Source organism: Erithacus rubecula (genome assembly GCF_903797595.1).
Source record: "Erithacus rubecula genome assembly, chromosome: 4".
In the NCBI taxonomy this organism is placed as follows: Eukaryota; Metazoa; Chordata; class Aves; order Passeriformes; family Muscicapidae; genus Erithacus; species Erithacus rubecula.
In genome coordinates this window covers 54,746,748-54,765,182 of record NC_136686.1, presented here as the reverse complement: position 1 = coordinate 54,765,182, position 18,435 = coordinate 54,746,748, and the positions used below count along the sequence as shown (strand labels likewise).

At 40.5% G+C, this 18,435-nt stretch overlaps 1 protein-coding gene across 2 annotated transcripts in view; it reads left to right on the top strand.

Annotated features, from left to right (window-relative positions):
- LOC306801687 (sucrase-isomaltase, intestinal-like) overlaps positions 1 to 18,435 on the top strand; it is a 58,961-nt gene that overhangs the window by 22,459 nt on the left and 18,067 nt on the right. For both annotated transcript variants that reach the window (XM_079304948.1, XM_079304949.1), the window contains exons 8-15: positions 2,236 to 2,361; positions 3,305 to 3,436; positions 8,267 to 8,380; positions 8,491 to 8,607; positions 8,689 to 8,773; positions 11,973 to 12,090; positions 14,945 to 15,113; positions 15,626 to 15,742. In XM_079304948.1, coding sequence (XP_079161074.1) covers positions 2,236 to 2,361; positions 3,305 to 3,436; positions 8,267 to 8,380; positions 8,491 to 8,607; positions 8,689 to 8,773; positions 11,973 to 12,090; positions 14,945 to 15,113; positions 15,626 to 15,742 — 978 coding nt within the window. The remainder of the gene's footprint in view (positions 1 to 2,235; positions 2,362 to 3,304; positions 3,437 to 8,266; positions 8,381 to 8,490; positions 8,608 to 8,688; positions 8,774 to 11,972; positions 12,091 to 14,944; positions 15,114 to 15,625; positions 15,743 to 18,435) is intronic.

Sequence of the window (18,435 nt, the reverse complement as noted above, 5' to 3'; positions counted from 1 at the left end):
GGGTTCACAAAGCTCATCCTGCAGCCTTTGCTGGTCTAAAACAAGCTCTGCTGCCTCCTCAGATGAATTTATCCTTGACATGGTGAGTGTGGATGTGAAAGAAGTCTTCTTGCCCTGATGCTTGCCATGCTGTGTTGGACACCTTGATTCTGACTCATAAGTTGTCTGGGAGATTGTCCTGAGCCATCACATCACATTCAGCTCTCTAGGGAAAACCCCAGCAGAGTTTGAAAGATGGTCTGTGTGGTCAGGTGTGTCCACACATGCTAGAAAGAAACTGGTGACATGTGCAAGGAGATGGGATAGCACCAGGGTAGCTATGGCATGTGTCTGCCCATCAGCCTCCCCCTACATTGTCTGTTCAGGGCCTGGCCTGGCAAGGGCACAGCAGTGTGCAGCGGAAGCTGAGTGCCTCTGTGGCTGGGACAGGCTGCTGAGAGCTGCTCTCACTCCTGAAGAGCCCAGCCTCCAGCTGAAATGGAGAAGTAGGTGCTGAGGAGTGTAGCTGTAACATCTTCTACAGAGGAGGATCAGGAAAGTTAAGCCTGGTGGGACAGGACAAGCAGCAGATGTACAGGGCAGCTGTGCTGATCAGCCAGAGTGCTTCTCCTGCAGACACCCAAGGCATTAACTTCACCAGGGGTTATGGCCTCCTTATGGCTTTGCTTATGTGAAACAGCAGCACCCCAGCAAGTGAAAGCACACTGTAACCAAATTTGTAATGTTTGACTGTGTGTTCCCAAGCCTTTCTTGTTTGGAAGCAATTTACCCAGTGTGTTTCCCAGCTAAGGGGCATTAAAAACATCCTCAGCTGTTCTCTTCCTCTCTCCCACATGTGGTTTTCTGTCTGATGCAGTTTGTACATCCGTGTACTGATGCTCTAGCATGTGATGTATTTTAGAGCAATTTCAAGTTCAGCCTTGCTTTCCCAGGCCAGGCTCTTCCTAGAGAAAATCCCATAGGAAGGTGTGCCTTTGTAAAATGTATCTCCAGGGAGCTTAGCAATGCAACAGACACAGAGTGCCAGAAGTGTTTTGTTTTATTTATTTAAAGTGGATGAGGTTTAGCTGCCAATATACAAGTTTTGTTGTTTTTCACTTCTTAGCATAATTATAACTCCTAACTATGGAGATCCACAAGGAAATAAGGGAGGAACCATTATTTAGTCAAAGAGAACAGTAGCTGCAGCTGATTAATAAGTCATGGATGCTTACTAGCAACTAGATTTTCATGTACAGTCAGCAAAGATGTTAGAAATACAAATCAAAGGTTGGTTTCATTGGATTTAACTGAAGTAAGGATTTCAGGAGATGTCCTCCAGAAAACACTGGTGTGTACTAATGAGACAAAACCAAATTTCAGCTTATTTGTAGAACAGACACATCGTGATTGTCCAGTGCTCACCCAGGTTACCACAGCAGCTCTCACCAGGGGAAGCAGAGTGGGATGCCTTGCTTCCCTGTGCTCTCAATTGAGTTTTCTCATGCCATTTACAGATGGATTACATTCAGACAGTGGAAATCAAATATTTATAAAATCATATTTAACTCATTACCTTGTGTTTCAGTTGAGAATTTTGGGACCAAACAGTAACTCTGGCCTTGAAGAGGGTTGTCGGTGCCTGGCAACACAAGGCTGTGGGCCAGCAATAACAGTAGTCAGCCATAAGAAACTGATTTTCATCAGATTGGTGCGTAAATATGATAAAAACTTCAGAGAGCTCAAACATCAGACTCTTGATAAGTTAGCTCAGTTGGATGTGGCAGGAGAAATTTGTAAAGCTTGTGTTGCTGTGTGTCGTTGAAGATTTTCCTTCTGTTGACCAAGGGGTTTGTGGATTTGTCATGGATCAGGGGGTCTGAGGATCCATCCTTTTTCTGCTGTCATGCGCCCTGTAAGTGAGGGCACATGCTGCTGTGCAGAGGCTGAGACCACATTTAACATTAACCTAGCTTTTATACACTGTGACTTCCACCAGGGTGTTCTTAGAAGAGATGCTCAGTGTTGGTCTTGTTTGTGTCTCCGTGAAGGGCAAGGATCCACCAGGAGAAGTGCCAACCATGCTGTGCTGAGAGCCACTTAGAGACAGAAATTAGTATTTAATAGAGGTGTGGTGCCTGTGCCCTGGGCTCTGTGCCTTAAACGATCTGGAAGTTGTTTCAGAATAACTGTTTTTTCAGAATAACATTTTTTCCTGTCCTCCCTTGTGTTTCTGTGTTCCCATGCCTGCTGCAGGCCATTGGACGCCCACACATGCCAGCCTACTGGTCTCTGGGATTCCAGCTCTCCCGCTGGGGCTACGGCAGCCTTGATGTTTTAAAGGAAACTGTCGCTCGCATGAAGCACTACGACATCCCATATGTGAGTATGAATTTTTCACTTCCACTCTGAAGGGAGCTGAGTAAAATTATAATGGAGGAAAAAGAATTATCTTACAAAGAGGATTGTAGAATGAAAGGACATTCATAATCTTATGTAATGGATTTGCATGTAATATCTTCATAATGCTTAAAAGAACATTTAAAGTGTTCTTTTAAAGTGAACAAGATTTTAAGTGCTGCTCTTGGCTGCATAGCAAGCAATTCTGGTGTGGATTTGTTGTTATGCAGTATGAGATGCTAGCATTTTAAAAACAAATAATGAAAAGCAAACTTCTGATGCAGATCACTGCTTCTACATTTTCTTGTAGTCCACTGCTAGAAATACAATTACAATCTATTAGGTTTCATTACACACATTAGTTGCCTTTTAGAAATACAGTTGCATACATTCTGATTTATGTATCCAATACTTCAGTCATAGAATCATAGAATAGTTGGAGTAGGAAAAAACCATTAAAGGCCACCTAATCCAACTCCCCTGTAATGAGCAGGAGCAACTTCAACTAAATCAGGTTCCTCAGAGTCCCATCCAACTTAATATTGAATGTTTCTAGGGATAGGGTATTCACCATCTACCTCTGCAACCACTGTAAAAAATTCCTTCCTTATATATCTAATCTGAATCTACCCTCCTTTAGCTTACAACCATCATCCCTTGTCCTGTTGTTACAGACCCTACCAAAAAGTCTGACTCCAACTTTCTTACAAGGCCCCTCTGGGTATTTAAGGGCTTCAGGATGTTCTCCCTGGAGCCTTCTCTTCTCCAGGCTGAACAGCCCTGTCTGTCTAAGCCTGTCCTTATAGCAGAGGTGCTCCTGCCCTTCTGATCATTTTTGTGGCCCTTCTCTAGACTTGCTCCAACAGATCCATGTCTTCCCTGCCTGAGAAGTATTAATGCAATTTTTTACTTTAAAAATGTTTAGGATGTCCAACATTATGACATTGACTACATGGAACGTCGCCTGGACTTTACCTATGATAAAGTGAATTTTGCTGGTCTGCCAGAGTTCATGAAGGAGTTGAAGAATGATGGAAAGCACAATGTTGTGATTCTGGTAAACTAACAATGTTGTTAACTATTTCTCCATTTATAAGAACAATTCATAGCATAGTCTTCATAGCAGTACCTAGGTGCTAACACATGTATACTAATGTAGCAGATTTTCCATTTTCTCATATATTGAGAAGAGCTGAAGAACAATTTCTCACAGATTTGATTTTTAAAACTGTTGTCTTTCTTTGATATCTCTGTACCAGTATCATCTCTATACCAAAGCATTAATTCTCTATCACTTTTTCCTCACTCAGTTATGAGAAATTTTGTCTGAGTTGACATAGGATTGGTTTCTTTCCCTGTGATTCTTTCCCTGAAATGAACAAATTAATTTAATACACATATAAAAATAGCTGAATAGTGGGAAAAAAACTTATTCCTAATCACTCTGGAAGCTACTAGCTACAATTCAAGTTTCTTACTTTTTAGCTTAAATTAATGTTAGAGATGATTACCTGTATGCAAATTTGTGGAAAATGTATGTTGAACCTCTAACCAAAATTGGTACATGGCCAAATGAATTAATTTGGATACAAGTGAAAATTGGAGTTTTCCATCTTCCCCAGTAAATCTTTTCAACAAAATTTGCTGTTTCTCTCCAGCACTTCGTCATACATGTCTTTGTGCCAAAATGATTCTGTCAGAGTAGCTAAGTGAACACCAAAGGTGGCAGGGAAACTGGAGACCAATTTAATAGAAATTTAAGTAAAGATGAAAAAAATTTAAGAAATTAAATAAAATCCATTGATAAATTCACAAGATCTTGCTCTCCAGGGTCCCCCAGCAGGTTAGCAGTAGGAGGGCTGCACTCCACAGAGCAGGCTGCAATTTGTTCTCCATAACCACTGGGGACAGGATAGGAAGAAAAGCATTTTAAATTGCAGCAGAACAGATTCAAGGCAAACATTAGGGTAAAGCTGGCTGTCTGCAAGATGAGGTGGACAACAGACAGCTGCTGGGGCCAGGGTGTCTCCCATGTGGGTGCTGTGAACTGGCCCAACAGAAGCATCAGGCATGGCTCAGGCTGAGCTGGCTCAGCAGCCACAGGGGAAGGAGGAGGACCATCCCACAGAGCTCCTCTCAGGAATTTTTGCTGTAACTACAGTTTTGTCATCTGTTTTCTACCCAAATGGTGAGTTTATATCATTCATTAGGGTACTACTGTCCTTACCCCCTATTGCCAGTCTCTCACCCTTCAATTTTCTTTCTTAAGACACTGATTCAAATAAGTGTATTCTTCCTCAGCCTTTCTCTGCTAGGCTAAACAAACACATTTACCTGTGTTGACAGCCTGTGCTTCTAAGGAGAAAAGGGTTCAGTTAATCCAGCTGAATCATGATGGGCAGGTCACCAATACTTGGACCCTAAGTCGATCCAGTCCTATTTAAAATAAGGGCCATGTTCCTTTTCTTGCCCTGGGGGCCTTGTCAAAGGCTTGTGGAGAGAGAGACTGAACAGCAGAGTCCTGAATTGTGGTACAGTTCCTCTTTCACTTGTGCTGGTGTATCTGGAGTCAAGTAGCACGAGCTACTGCAGTTTCCTCATCTAAAAATCACATTATGTTGTTAAACAGATAAAGGCAGAAGTGCCTCCCCCATCTTATTTTTATTTCACAGTTTGTTGTGAAATTTGAAATATGACAGAGGATGGTAGACTAGTCAGCACCACAGATAACTATATCAGTGTTTTCTTTTTAGTTGGGAGTTTTCTGATAGTTTCTTTTCAAGTATCTTTTATTTTTTGCCTAATCTTTGCTTTGGTGTACTATCATTCGATTTACTACCAGGAATCTCAAACAAAACCAGGCACTCAAGTGATCAATTACATATTGATAATGGAAGCAGGAGTCTATACAGTGAATGCTGCTTGCTAGCAATTTGTCCCTAAAGATACCTTCCCCTGAAAGTTCCATTCCGAGAAGCTCAGGGTTGCAGCAGTGAAATCAGTTTCCATCAGTGAATGCTCAAGGCACAGCATTTAAATAGCAACAGATTACTAAGTCACTTTGATGGAGAGAAACTTTAAGACAAGAATAGACCCAAATTAACTGGACACATCATTGTAAATAACTAAGCAGTAGTGAGCACATGTACTGTCAGGACTGATTGATCTTCTTGGGCAGTTTAGGCTCTCTGTAACCTCAATACTGCTCTAAAAATGATCCAATCTCTTAGACCTGTAACATCAAATACCACATGCCTATTTATTGGTTTATCTCAAAATAGTTTGTAAAATATTAATATAGGAGCAAAGTACCAGGAGTTTGGGATAACTCTTCCTATCCACTCCTGCCTTTCAGTAAATACAGGGTAGCCATCTCTTTTTCATCAATGTTGGGATGTTTCCAGTTGTTTTGCACTTGCTACTGGGTGTGAAGCTACAGGCAAGAAGTCCTGGTTTAGTGGGTGAGCTACATTATCTTCTTCCTTATGAGTTCAACTTCAACAACACTTTTAAAGCCCTTTTCTCAGATGGCACATTCTGCAGCAGTGCAGGGAGGTGTTGCTATATAAATTCAGCTGTTAGACAGCTGCAAGGAACATAGAAACTCTTAATTCATGCAGTGAGCTAATAGGAATCCAGGTAGGAAGCCTTTCTTTCATCCTTCTACTAACCTGTAACTAAGGCTTGTCTTCTGCTCTAGTTCTTTAACCAAGCTTGTGAAAAAAAGAACAAAAGCTGAGCCAGTCTGTCCTTTCACCTGTGTCAGAACAAATGTATTCTTTAGAAACAAAGAAATTCTAAAGCAAAAATGACTACATTGAAAAATTATAAACATTTTTATTAAAGAGGCTCTTTAATGAAAGACCTTTTATACCATCTATTAAATCATACTAAAAATAGAAACAGCTAGGAATGACATAAGTGACAAAATACATAAAAGTCAAGAGCAACATGCTCATGATTCAAAATTATGCTCGATATCTTTACCATTTTTAAGTCAAATTTTGCGTGTTGTAGAGGCAAAAATTTCAAGAGATGAGTTTTTATGGATATGCATCAAAATATATGTTTGGGGTGGGGCCACAGGTGGAAGTACATCAGTCTGGGTACATGCTGGGTGTTCCCAGGTCTTTAGGCAGTCAGCTGGTGTTAAGGATGCTCAGCACTTCCTCCCCAAAATGCTAAAAAGATGAGTGAAGATTTAACAGGCGTGAAGCTCCCTCCCCACAAACAACCCCTGCATGCACAGAGAGGTTTTGTTTTCTTTAGGGCAGTAATAAACCTGCATAATGTATTTGATTTATGCCCTGGAACAACCTTTCAGCTGAAGAAAACTATACATTTGGATTAGGAGTAGCTAATTAAGCTGACTTTTCTAGCCTTCAAGTCCCTTGAGAGACATCTTTACCACAATTATAAGATAATTATTGCAGATGGACAGTTTTCTCTTTTGCAAAGTTGGACTATGGTAGAAGTTAAAAGTGTAATGGACAGTTATAGTCCTTATGGAGGTGACACCAGAGCTTGATGAAGTTAAACAGAATTTTGCACCTAAAGTAGGGATTTAGCTGTAGCTCTTGTTGAGGCATGGAAAAATATACTTTCCTCACCACTTATGAGGGCTCACAAGGAAATCAGGCAATTAATTCAGGTATTTAAATGATATTTGAAACAAGCCTTTAAAGCAACTTACCATTTGGGGTCTGATATTTTTTTCTTCTTAAGACATTTATTAGTTAGATTTCTAGGACATTTTGATTAAAGTTCACTTAAATTATTGCACAGGCTATAACTGAGTGGAAGAATTGTTTCAATGGTTTTTTTCCTCCTTTGTGTTTCATAACTGAAAGGTTTTGCCTAAAGCAGAACCTGAGGAAGTAAGATCTTCTAAGGAGAAAGTAAAGAATTCCCATCTAAAATGGCTGCAGTCTTTATCTGTTCTAAAAACCACAAAGAAGATAGTTGCTTCCAATTAGGGATGTATTGCAAAGTGTGATTACCTCCTTTTGGTTGCAGCTGGGCAGAGTTGCAGAGAACCTCTTCATTCACTGGCATCTCAAAGTATTCCTAACTTTATTACTTTCCAGAATGGAGGGTGGGTCTCTATCATCCCCAGGAGCTGATCAGGCTGGCTTTGGATCAGCTTGGTGGCTACTGGTGGTCATCCTGAGGCAGACAAGTTGTTGGTTTCAGTATCTCTGGCAGCAGTGGGAGGTGGTGACTGCCCCAAGCAGTGGAAAGGGGCAGGAAGGACAAGCTGTGGGGTGTGAAATGCTGTGGTCTTGGGTTCTGGGGAGAACAGAGGTGTAAGGTCTCACAAGCAAGTGTGAGTTGGGTTACTCTGCATCAGACTGGCATAAAAAAATCCTTGTCCAGCATTGGTTTGGAATGCAGAGTTAACAGGGCCCTTTTGAAGTTAGAGGTGCCCAACTTCAAGCCCCTTGAAAAGTTTTAGTTATTCCAGTATTAAGCTGTTGATGCTGAGGCAGCTGGAATAAGGATTGCCTAGGAGGAAACCCAGAGGTGCTCAGAGTGGGAATGCCCAGCGTGGCACCCAGCCACAGCAGAGACATTGTTGGGGGGGAGTAAAATCTAGTGCCTCTCTGAAATAATTTGAACATAGAAAGTCTCATAAAAAATAAACATGAGGGTATTTAGTAATTTCACATTGCTTTTGCCTTACACAAGAAATATTTGTGACATATCCTTAATGACTTTTCCTAAATTATTATGTGCTCTCAACTCTTATTAAATTTTACTGCTGTTTTCTTCCAATATTTTTGCAATCAGCATTAAGAACATAATCCAAATTTTTCTAAAATATACAAATAGAAGAGTAATTGTTACCTCTGGGATTTCAATGAAGGAGGTGTAATTTCTGTTTCAGGACCCTTTCATAACCAAGGATGAGGAGCCAGGCACTTACAGAGCTTATGAACTTGGCCAGGAAATGGGAGTGTGGGTGAACAACTCTGATGGTGTGACTCCTGCTGTTGGGCAGGTGGGTGTTTTAATTTTATGGTGCATTTTGTCTAGTTCTGCTTCAAAACAATAAAGCAGCAGTGTAATAGAAATGAGAAAATAACCAGGATTTCCATCTGTAACCCCTAGGCCTGGCCTCCTGGTGATTCTGTGTTTCCTGACTACACCAACCCCAGGACAGTGGAGTGGTGGAGCCAGCTGTGTCTGGAGCTTAAGGATGTCCTTGACTACGATGGGATCTGGATTGTATGTCTCATTATATCTGCCCTCCCTTCTTTAAAAAAAAGAAAATGAAGATTTTCACATGTCTTACTCTCTTTATTAAAGGATATGAATGAACCATCCAATTTCATGAGAGGCCAGATGCCTGGATGTGCTGATAATGAAATCAATTACCCTCCTTACACTCCTAGTAAGTATAATAGTATAATTTCATTGCCATTATTTATTAATATTATGATCTATTTATGTCTTATATATTTTATAATAATATTAAAATTATTAGTTCATTGAGGGGGGGGGGGGTTGTTTCTTTGGTTTTCTTGTTTGTTTTGTTTTAAACCTGGATAGGCTATACTTTAGGAGGGAAAAAATCCATTCTCTCATTTTCCATCTTTCCTTGCCTGTTCTGGATGTTCAGTTACATATTTGTTCAAGACTCCTGTGGCTCAGCTTTGGTGGAGTCAAAAGCAATCACTTTCCTCTAACAGGAAGGTTCTGCCTCTAACAGGACCAGGAAAAGGACCTTTCCTGCCATTCTCTGAGTTACTGGTCCACAATCAGAAAAAGGGAAAGATATGTATTCTGTAATTCAGCTACAGACTTAGGGAGCAACCCTTCTGCCCTGCCACTGCTAGGCTCAGAGATGGACAGTTTCTGCCTTCTCACAAACTCTGACAAGGGAGGTGGTATCTCCCTGGTGCCTTAGTTCAATACATTTCCTTTCTGTTAGGAAAGAAATTTTCACTGTGTTACTAGAAATGGGCTAAAAATAAGTTTTAAAACATCTAAGCCTATGGGAGACTTACAGGAATGGGAAAATCTCTTCCAGTAGCTGAGTTAATGATATGCTCATTCTTCCCAGGAAGCCATGAGTACCTATGATTATTGCCACTGGTGTGGCAGTTAATCTAACCAACACTTCCCCAGGACAGCCCAGCTGCCTGAGCAATGTTAATATGCATCAGGAAGATAATACATAGAGTTGGAGTACTGGCAGTGGAGTATAGGAAGTGTCCTCTTTTTCCCTTCAGGCTCTTGTAGTCTCATGACAATTCTAAATTTTCTTTATTAAATTGAAAATTTTTTTCTTTGAATGTAAGAGAAATATAAACACAACAAAAGCATGACAAAATATTAGAAAGAGATTGTAAATTTTTGAAAGCAGAAGCAGAGCTTTAATTGATGATTTTTGTGTTTGCTGTCTTTGTGAGGTAACCACTGCATACTGACCTCGTGGGGGTCAAAGTCCAGGAACTGATGAGAATTTCCATCTTTGCCTTAAACTACCTTCATTTTTTGTTAGTCTTCAGAGCTGCAGAAAAGATGTGAGACATTGGGTAAACTGGCCAGAAGAGCAGAGCTCTTCACAAATAAAGGACTGAGAGTGAACTCATGCAGTGGCTTCTGAGCCATGCAGCTGAGCTTTGTGCAGATTAGCAATGAAGTCTGAACCAGTAGAACGGACTCAGACCTTGGTGACATGTAAGAACTCTGAGAGATACTGAAGACAGGTGTGTTTTGAGCTCAATTTCTCTGACTTGACCCATGTACTTATGTCCCTGCTTCTGCTTGTGACTCACAGTGTTAGAATGATATCATGGAATCATAGATGGGTTTGTGTTAGAAGGGACCTTCAAAACCATCTTGTTCCAGCCCTCCTACCATGGGCAGGGACACCAGACCAGACTGCTCTAAGGTTTTCCCAGAGACTTCCCTGGTACTGGCCTCCCTTGTGCAGCCAGGATCCCTAGGCATTGCATCTCAACATGTAGGGAATCTATTTGGAACCGGTGTTTAAGGGCTTTCTTTTCTATTTCACTTTGTAGAACAGGTGCATGTTCTTAGCTGTCCAAGCCCTTGATTTATGTAGGTATGAGAGGTGACCTAAGTTGTTTAGTCCAGTAAGACATTAGGACCTTCCTGGGGTCAGCATAGCTTTGGGAGCTCACTATTGTCTTAGGTGATTTCACTTGTGCAAGTCCTAGGCTCAGACCCTCAGGCTTTTTGCCAGTGTAGCCTTCAACCTCCTTATCTAAGTTTTATAACCATGATTACACATAACCATGGTTTTAACTTCTAAAGCCAGATGTCCTTCAAATCAATTTTCTATAAAACACTTTATACTGAAGATTAATATGCAATTGTAAAATAATCAGTATTACTGAGGCAGAATACAAAATATTCAGAATGAGAATGAAGCCTGAATCTATGATTCATGTCGTAGCATTTTCTCTCCTATCCCACCTTAAATTTATGGGGCTAATAATCAAGAGCCACTGGGACATTAAGTTTGACTTTCCTCAGAAACTTCAAAGTTTTCAAAGTCTTCTTCAAAGACATATGGGTCGAAGTTAGTTGGAAATTGCCTATAAATTAAGTGATTTCTGATGTAGATCACACACACTGGAATCTTTGTGTCCAAAGATCCAAACACAAGCATTGTAGCTGTAGTGGCACAGCAGAATTAAGAGGCTAATGGAGTTTCAGGTACAGAGAAATTGTGATAATGAACTGCAGCCATACAGGAGGTGTGATTAGGCAGAGAGATTGCTTGTTCATGGAGAAATATTTACAATAGTGCATGCACCTAATTAAACATAAAAACAAAGTATTTTTGAGAATTCACTTTCTTTTTCATTTTAAGACACAGAAAGAGTGAGCAGCTGCCCCCAGCCCATCCTTTACCTGCCCAATTCTGATGTATCTCTGTCCCTTAGAGAGAAACCCTCAGATAAGAGAAATGCAACCAGATGCCCTTCTCCTCTGAGCTTGGCTGCTTCTTTTGTTTTCTTAAGTACGAAGTTGTTAGCACTTTCTAGCAACTTATGGGAAAAAGTTCCCTAAGCAAAAAGAAACAAAAGGAAAGAAACCAACTAACCCTCAGTATATATCAACATCTGCCCTGCCCAATTCCTGCTGAACGTGTGGCATTTTCATGGTGATTACCTGAAGAGGATGGAAATTTTTTTGCACCAAATGGGCTTTGCCAGCATCTCTTTGATATGGGATCAAAAACCAGGCAGTATCTATGCAATATTTTTGCTGTAAACTTAAACTTTTAATTGTGTAAAATAATATATTCTTAATTCAGCAAAGCAGAAATTTTCTTTCTGATTATTATTTAGTAAATACAAGGCACCAGTACAGATGTTTTGAATTACTGGGCATAGAACTTGAAATTAATTATCGGTGTTTATTCTGTCCTTTCCCCTCTCCAAGGACACGTGCCTGTCTGCCAACAAGTATTTGTGGCTATGTGCTAACCTCAAATTAGTGCAGGTCTAGAATTTCAGCTTTTCTTTTTCCCAAACCTTTTGGTGTTTTCACCCTAAATGTGTAAAAATGTGAATAAATTTGAATTGTGATGTATATGATTTTATCATTCTCAGGCATCTCTGATCGTTCTCTGGCGGAAAAGACACTGTGTCCTGACTCCAAGACTTACCTTGGAGACCATTACAATACACACTCTCTCTTTGGCTGGTCACAGACAGAACCAACTTTCAAGTAAGTTTTCTAAATATTTCTAATCAGATTCCAGGTGATTAAAATGCATTTTAAAGGCCACTGATGTTACCTGGAAAAATCGGTAATAGTATGTAATATGAAACAGACCCGTGTTTCATTTTATTGTTTGCCCTTTAGTAAGAAGTTTCAAGAAAATAGAACCAAAGAACAAGGAATGGAATCCTTTCTAATTTTACTTTTCTCAGCTAGATCAGGGTGTATGTGTAGGGTCTAAGTTTTCAGTTGCTGCTTTTGATATCTAGAGCAAGATGCTCCCGTGCTGTGTTAGGGCTTCTCATGAGTGTTTGCAGCAGAAGCAGCCTTGTGTGGTGTCAGGAGTATTTATCTGGCCCTTCACTACTGTGGTAGAGGAGTTTCTGTCACTGTCAGTGGAGACTCCAAATTGTACAGGTCCTCTGGCTGCTTCTGGAGCTGCCTCTGGCTCCTGGCAGGCTGTGTTTTGCAAATTGGCTTGGGGCTCAATTGGTCCAGGAGGTTAGAGCTGCATTGCAGCACAGCTGCTGTCAGCTACTGTAAAGCTCATTTTGCAGCTGGGAAGCACTCAGAACCAGCTTACACAGGCAGACTGTTGCTGTGGAAAGCTAGCTGTTGGATTAAATGAAATGGGCAAATCATGCCTTTTCCAGCAGGGATTGAGGTAAAACACTGGGAAATTTAATACCACAATGGAAGAGCCAAAGCAGGGGTCCATCTGTGGCTTGTTTCAGCATTTAGCACTCATTTTCAGAAGCTGGATTCTGATAGCATCCAGAGGACATGGTTAAGTGAGCTAATTCTGGTGTTGATGCATTTTTAGTTTATATGCCAATTCCAGGGCAAGGGAAGCCCTGGGAAAAACCAGAAGTAGTTGGCCAGCTCTTATGTGCCAGGCTGAAGCACAGTCCTGCTTTTGAGAGAAAGAACAGGAAGCCCTTGAACCCTGGACTTCTTACCATGGTTTTTGGGCCCCTATTCCCCAGTTATTGAAGAGATCATCCCAACAAACTTATTTTGCTTGGCCTAATGTGGAGAAGACAACTAAAAGTATATGCAGAGGTTGATTTTGCTGCAAAGCTGGGAAACTTTGGTGAAGTATTTTTCGTAAATATTCATTTGGGTTTCTCAAAAATATTTCTTTTCAAGGCTGGTTGTATATCCTTTCTGTAGTCACTCTTCACAAAGAATATATTAAATGAAATTACTGACAGAAATATTTAGCACGCAGCATCAATTGCAGGATATTGGATGAAAATGAATGACAACTTCATAAAAAACAATTCTAAGAATTATTCTAAGGCAGACAGAGAAGAGGAAAAGTGTCATCTGGCCTATGTCAAATGGTTTGAATTTGAATACATAAACTAGCAGCAATCAGTTTGTGCATAGCTTAATGCCAAGAGTTATTTGCACATGATATTTTGTAAATAATTTATATCAACAAACACATTTGACAACATTAGGACCTGTTCTGTAATGGTTCGTGAAAGACTGAAATTATTCAATAAATTACTTGTTACAAATTGTTTATGCAGCTCTGTATCATAGTTGAGTTGATCTGATATTGCCCTCATCAGCACCTCTAAACGCACCTTGCAAATGGGGCCAAAGACAGCGACAACACTCCTGCTCGGGACACCCATGAAAGGCTCCAAAATAACATTTATACAAAGCACAGGGAGTATTGTGCAGCTATTGGCCCACCAGTGCACCTGCAAATCAGAACCAGCAGGTCCCTCACGGTTCAAGAACTGCACCTCTTGGTGCCTATGGCCCCTAAGGATAATACATTCAGTCTTCCATAAAAGCTGTTGGGCTTTTGCAAGTGTTGAAGCACTTTAAAGTCTCTGTGCCATTACAGACCCAAGGGCAAACACTAGGCCATTATGAATATGGGTGAAAGAACTCCTGATGAAATCTCATTAAGAAAAGAGAGAAAGAAGTAGATGGTGAACAACATGATTAATATTTCATGCTAGAATTTCCCAGAGATTCTAAATTGTGTTGGCCATATTATATTAAAGCAGAGTTGAATTTGAGTTCCTGCAATATAAAATTCTGCAATTTATAATTATGTATGAAGAGGATCCTCTTCTGAGGAATTTTGTAATTGATTTGTTAGTAAGGCACATTTCTTGATTTTTCTGGCAATGCAGCAAAATTATTTTCAAAAAGCAAAGATAAATTCATTGTACCACTAATTCTGTAATGAAACCTCATATATCAAAATAGACAGGAAACCAGAGAAAATACCACAAAGATGAGGTGGCATTTTGAATGATAACAGGTTTGCTTTCTATATTGATTATTTATTTTTTATAAGATGTTTAGCTATAATTTTAATATTTTGGTGTGGTTTTGGTTTTTTGGTTTTTGCATTTTGTTGGGGTTCTTTATGCTTTTAAATCCTGGCTATTGGAACTTTGTTTACTAATACAAATCTCTAAATAAATCCAGTGTTGAAAAAGATGCATATTATATTATGTTTTAGGAACTCATCAGACACTTAATTAAATATAGAAAGAAAAACATGATTCAAATTTTCATTTTGAGACACTGCTGAGAATAAATTAAACAGAAATTATTATTTAGGAAGATTAAAAATACCTGAGACAAATTGTTTAGTTAGAATCAGATAGATTTATTTTTGTTTGTTTGTTTGTTTTTTGGCTACTGTGTAAATCTTCCTTTTATTTGCACATTTGCAGGCACATTTTCATGTTTGTAGGGACCACAATAATAATTGTTTCATGAACAATACCCTTTCAGATAAAGCTGTGCCTGAGCACTCAGGTTGATTATAAGATGTTCTGGTCACCATTCTTGTTTTTGATGATCTGGTTGCATTTCTTTGCAGTGTTGTCCAGCAGGCAACAGGCAAGAGGGCGTTTGTGCTGAGCCGCTCCACCTTCGTGGGCAGTGGGAAGCACGGTGGGCACTGGCTCGGTGACAACTTCTCCCAGTGGAAGGATCTGCACCGCTCCATCGTTGGCATCCTGGAATTCAACCTCTTTGGCATTCCCTATGTAAGTCTGGCTTCTTCTAGGCAGATGCTGGCTCATACACAATATCACTTCAAATTAACTCAAATGTTTTATGAAACCAGCTGCTTGAGGTTGCCAGCAGTAAGACACAGCCCAAGGAACTGCAGATTAAAAGGCTGAATGTCAGTCTTGGCTGCTGAAGGGAAACAAAAACAGCACTGAGAGATTCAGGCTGACTTAATGTATGCCATCCAAAACACATCTCTTTGTATTATGTATGCTATGATTAGGGCCTCTTCATGTATTTCCGGGTTTGCAAGTTGGGATGGAGAATTTGTAGAATTATTGAAATACAGTCAGATCTTCACAGTGAACTTAGTGCTCTAGGAGACAGTACAGCCTCAGTCGCAGAAAAAATTGTATCATTATAGAGCATTCTTATAAAGTAATTAGAAACAGGGATCTCTTTCCAAAAAATTATTTTTGTCAGTAGATTTCTGTATTGCCTCATTTTTGGGCCTCACAATCACAAACACAATTTTATTTTTCCTTAGATTGGTGCTGATATCTGTGGGTTTAATTACAACACTACCTATGAACTCTGCCTGCGCTGGATGCAGCTTGGCTCTTTCTATCCATTTTCCAGAAATCACAATGCAGAGGGAAACAGCGTAAGTAAACGAAGTTACATAAAGCTGTAGCCTATGATTAGTTATGTGGACAGTGATTTGTATTACTTTCTCCAAAATTAACCTGACATTCTTGGGTAAACTGGAGCAGTGGGTGAAAAGGAGTGCTGCACCAAGAGCAGGAATTACACAATGTAAAATTTTCCCATCCGTAATGTAAAGATAACATAGGAACTTTGGTCTTCTCACACTTCATCTGTTTCATCTTTTACCTGCTGAAGCCCAAGTTTTATTTAAGAGCCAGTGAGTGTCAGTGTATCTTCCTACTTCATTGCTTGCTACAACTTTTGTTTCAATACTTCTGTAATTATAGCAAGTTTTGCAGGGAGGGGAGAGAGATCATTATACACCATGCTTGCTGTTTAAAAGAAAGTTACAAAAACGTGAAAATTCCAAGGAAGGCACCAATATTGACATCATTATCAGCCAAGGGGCAACCAGACCAGAAAAGGCTAATGAGCTCATGAGATGAATGAAAAAATACAGCCTTAGTCCAAATCCATGCACTGGTATCAACATCATAAAAGTCCTTTAAAGACTTGTTGCAAACAGCAAGAAGTATCAGGTTATTTCTAGCTATGAAGTTTGAAGGTCTTGCAGACTTTTAAATTATTCTGTGTTTATCTGCAAATGTGATGAAATGGTTCTGCTTCTTCAAGAAATATTTGGGGTTTTTTCCTTCTGATCTGTCTGTGCAATGCTCACAGCTCAGGTTATTTGCTAACCTTCCGTTTTTTGAAGTTGCATCATCAAATGCTGCAACATTTACACTCCCAGGAAGACCTTTGTCTCTGCATGAAAGTATGATAGATGCTCAGCAATTGAGCAAATGCAGGAATAATAAACTGTAGTGCTATCATTAAGAGGGCCAGAAATTATCCTGTAGATCCCTGAGGTATTTCTTTGTAGGAGAACAAACATCTGTGAGGTATTAGCTGTTGCTGTTGTGAGATATTTATTTTCTATTTGTCTCTCCACTAAAGTTAGATATATGTAGGTGTGGTTGCTTGGCCCTTTGACCATGCAAACGGAATCTGACCTGGGTGTGTGGATACCAATCTCATATGTACAATTTAATAAACAAGAAGAGAACAATAGTCTATGTGATGGGTGCTGGAGGTCAGAGATATATTTGGTTTTGTTGGATTACTTAAATTCATTTAAAATATTGTGTTCATGGAAAGAAATAAACAGGCATTTTGGGTGACTCAGCATCACCAAAGAAGTCTGTCTTTTTTTTTTGTGGAATTAAGCAGTGTTTGTACAGTGTCAGAAGACTGGTAAAAATATAGTGCAATTTTTGAAATAATAGATGGATGCTCTGGAGCTCAGAGTCAGCAGGGAGTATTCTTAGGGAGTAATTCTGAAATGGTGAAATTTTACTTAAATATTGAATTTAATTAACATTAGGTTAGTGTTAAAATAAAATCTTAAATACCCACTTTGCCTAATTCACTGGATATTTCAAACAGTTTAATTAATATTTTTCTTGTCTGAAAAGCACTAGATAATATAAAAAGCTTTGTTACTTCTGTTACTTCTGCATTTCATTATCCTTGGAATTCATCATATAGCCTTCAGCTTTAATGAGAAAATTGAGTACTCTAGAAAGATTTCATGGAGGAGAAAGGGAGCCATGTGATTCATAAGCTGGCTGTTCAACACTGCAGAGGCTGACAGGAGGAATTAAAGGAGTTGTGATTTGCCCATATCAGCACTGCCCTTGTCTGCGTGCTCTCTGCCATCCCAGGGAGAGTCAGGGTTGTGCTGGAGTGAGACCAACCCAGGCAATGAACACAACCAGGCTGCTGCAGCCTGCCCTGCTGATGGGGGCACAGGGCATGAGACCAAACCAGGCAATGAACACAGCCAGGCTGCTGCAGCCTGCCCTGCTGATGGGGGCACAGGGCATGAGACCAAACCAGGCAATGAACACAGCCAGGCTGCTGCAGCCTGTCCTCCTGATGGGGGCACAGGGCATGAGACCAAACCAGGCAATGAACACAGCCAGGCTGCTGCAGCCTGCCCTGCTGATGGGGGCACAGGGCATGAGACCAAACCAGGCAATGAACACAGCCAGGCTGCTGCAGCCTGCCCTGCTGATGGGGGCACAGGGCATGAGACCAAACCAGGCAATGAACACAGCCAGGCTGCTGCAGCCTGTCCTCCTGATGGGGCACAGGACATGAGACCAAACCAGGCAATGAACACAGCCAGGCTGCTGCAGCCTGCCCTGCTGATGGGGGCACAGGACATGCCCTGTCCCACAGGAGAGCACTGCTGCCAGCCAGGAGCTGAGGGGCACTGCTGGGGTGTGGGTGGACTGTCTGTCAAGGCATCCTAAAATGAGGCACATGGGAGGAGAAATCAAGTTTCTTGAATGGATGAAATGTTTTCTGTACCACACACAGTGACTTTGGTCATGCCTGTTGGCTTCAGCAGGGCTGTGAGTTCACTCTTTTAAGTAGACTTGCCTTTATATTCATGGCCAACATAATTATGCTTTTGACTTTGATCTGCAGATTATCAGTCTTCCCTTTACTCTTTGTTTCATCTCCTTTGTCTCAGAGGGCTTGCATCCCCAAGATAAATTAATTTCTAGATGCAGGGTGTCTGTTGCTGAGCACAGGCATGGAGCCCAGCATCCTTCTCTTCACAAGGTCAGGAGTGGTTGC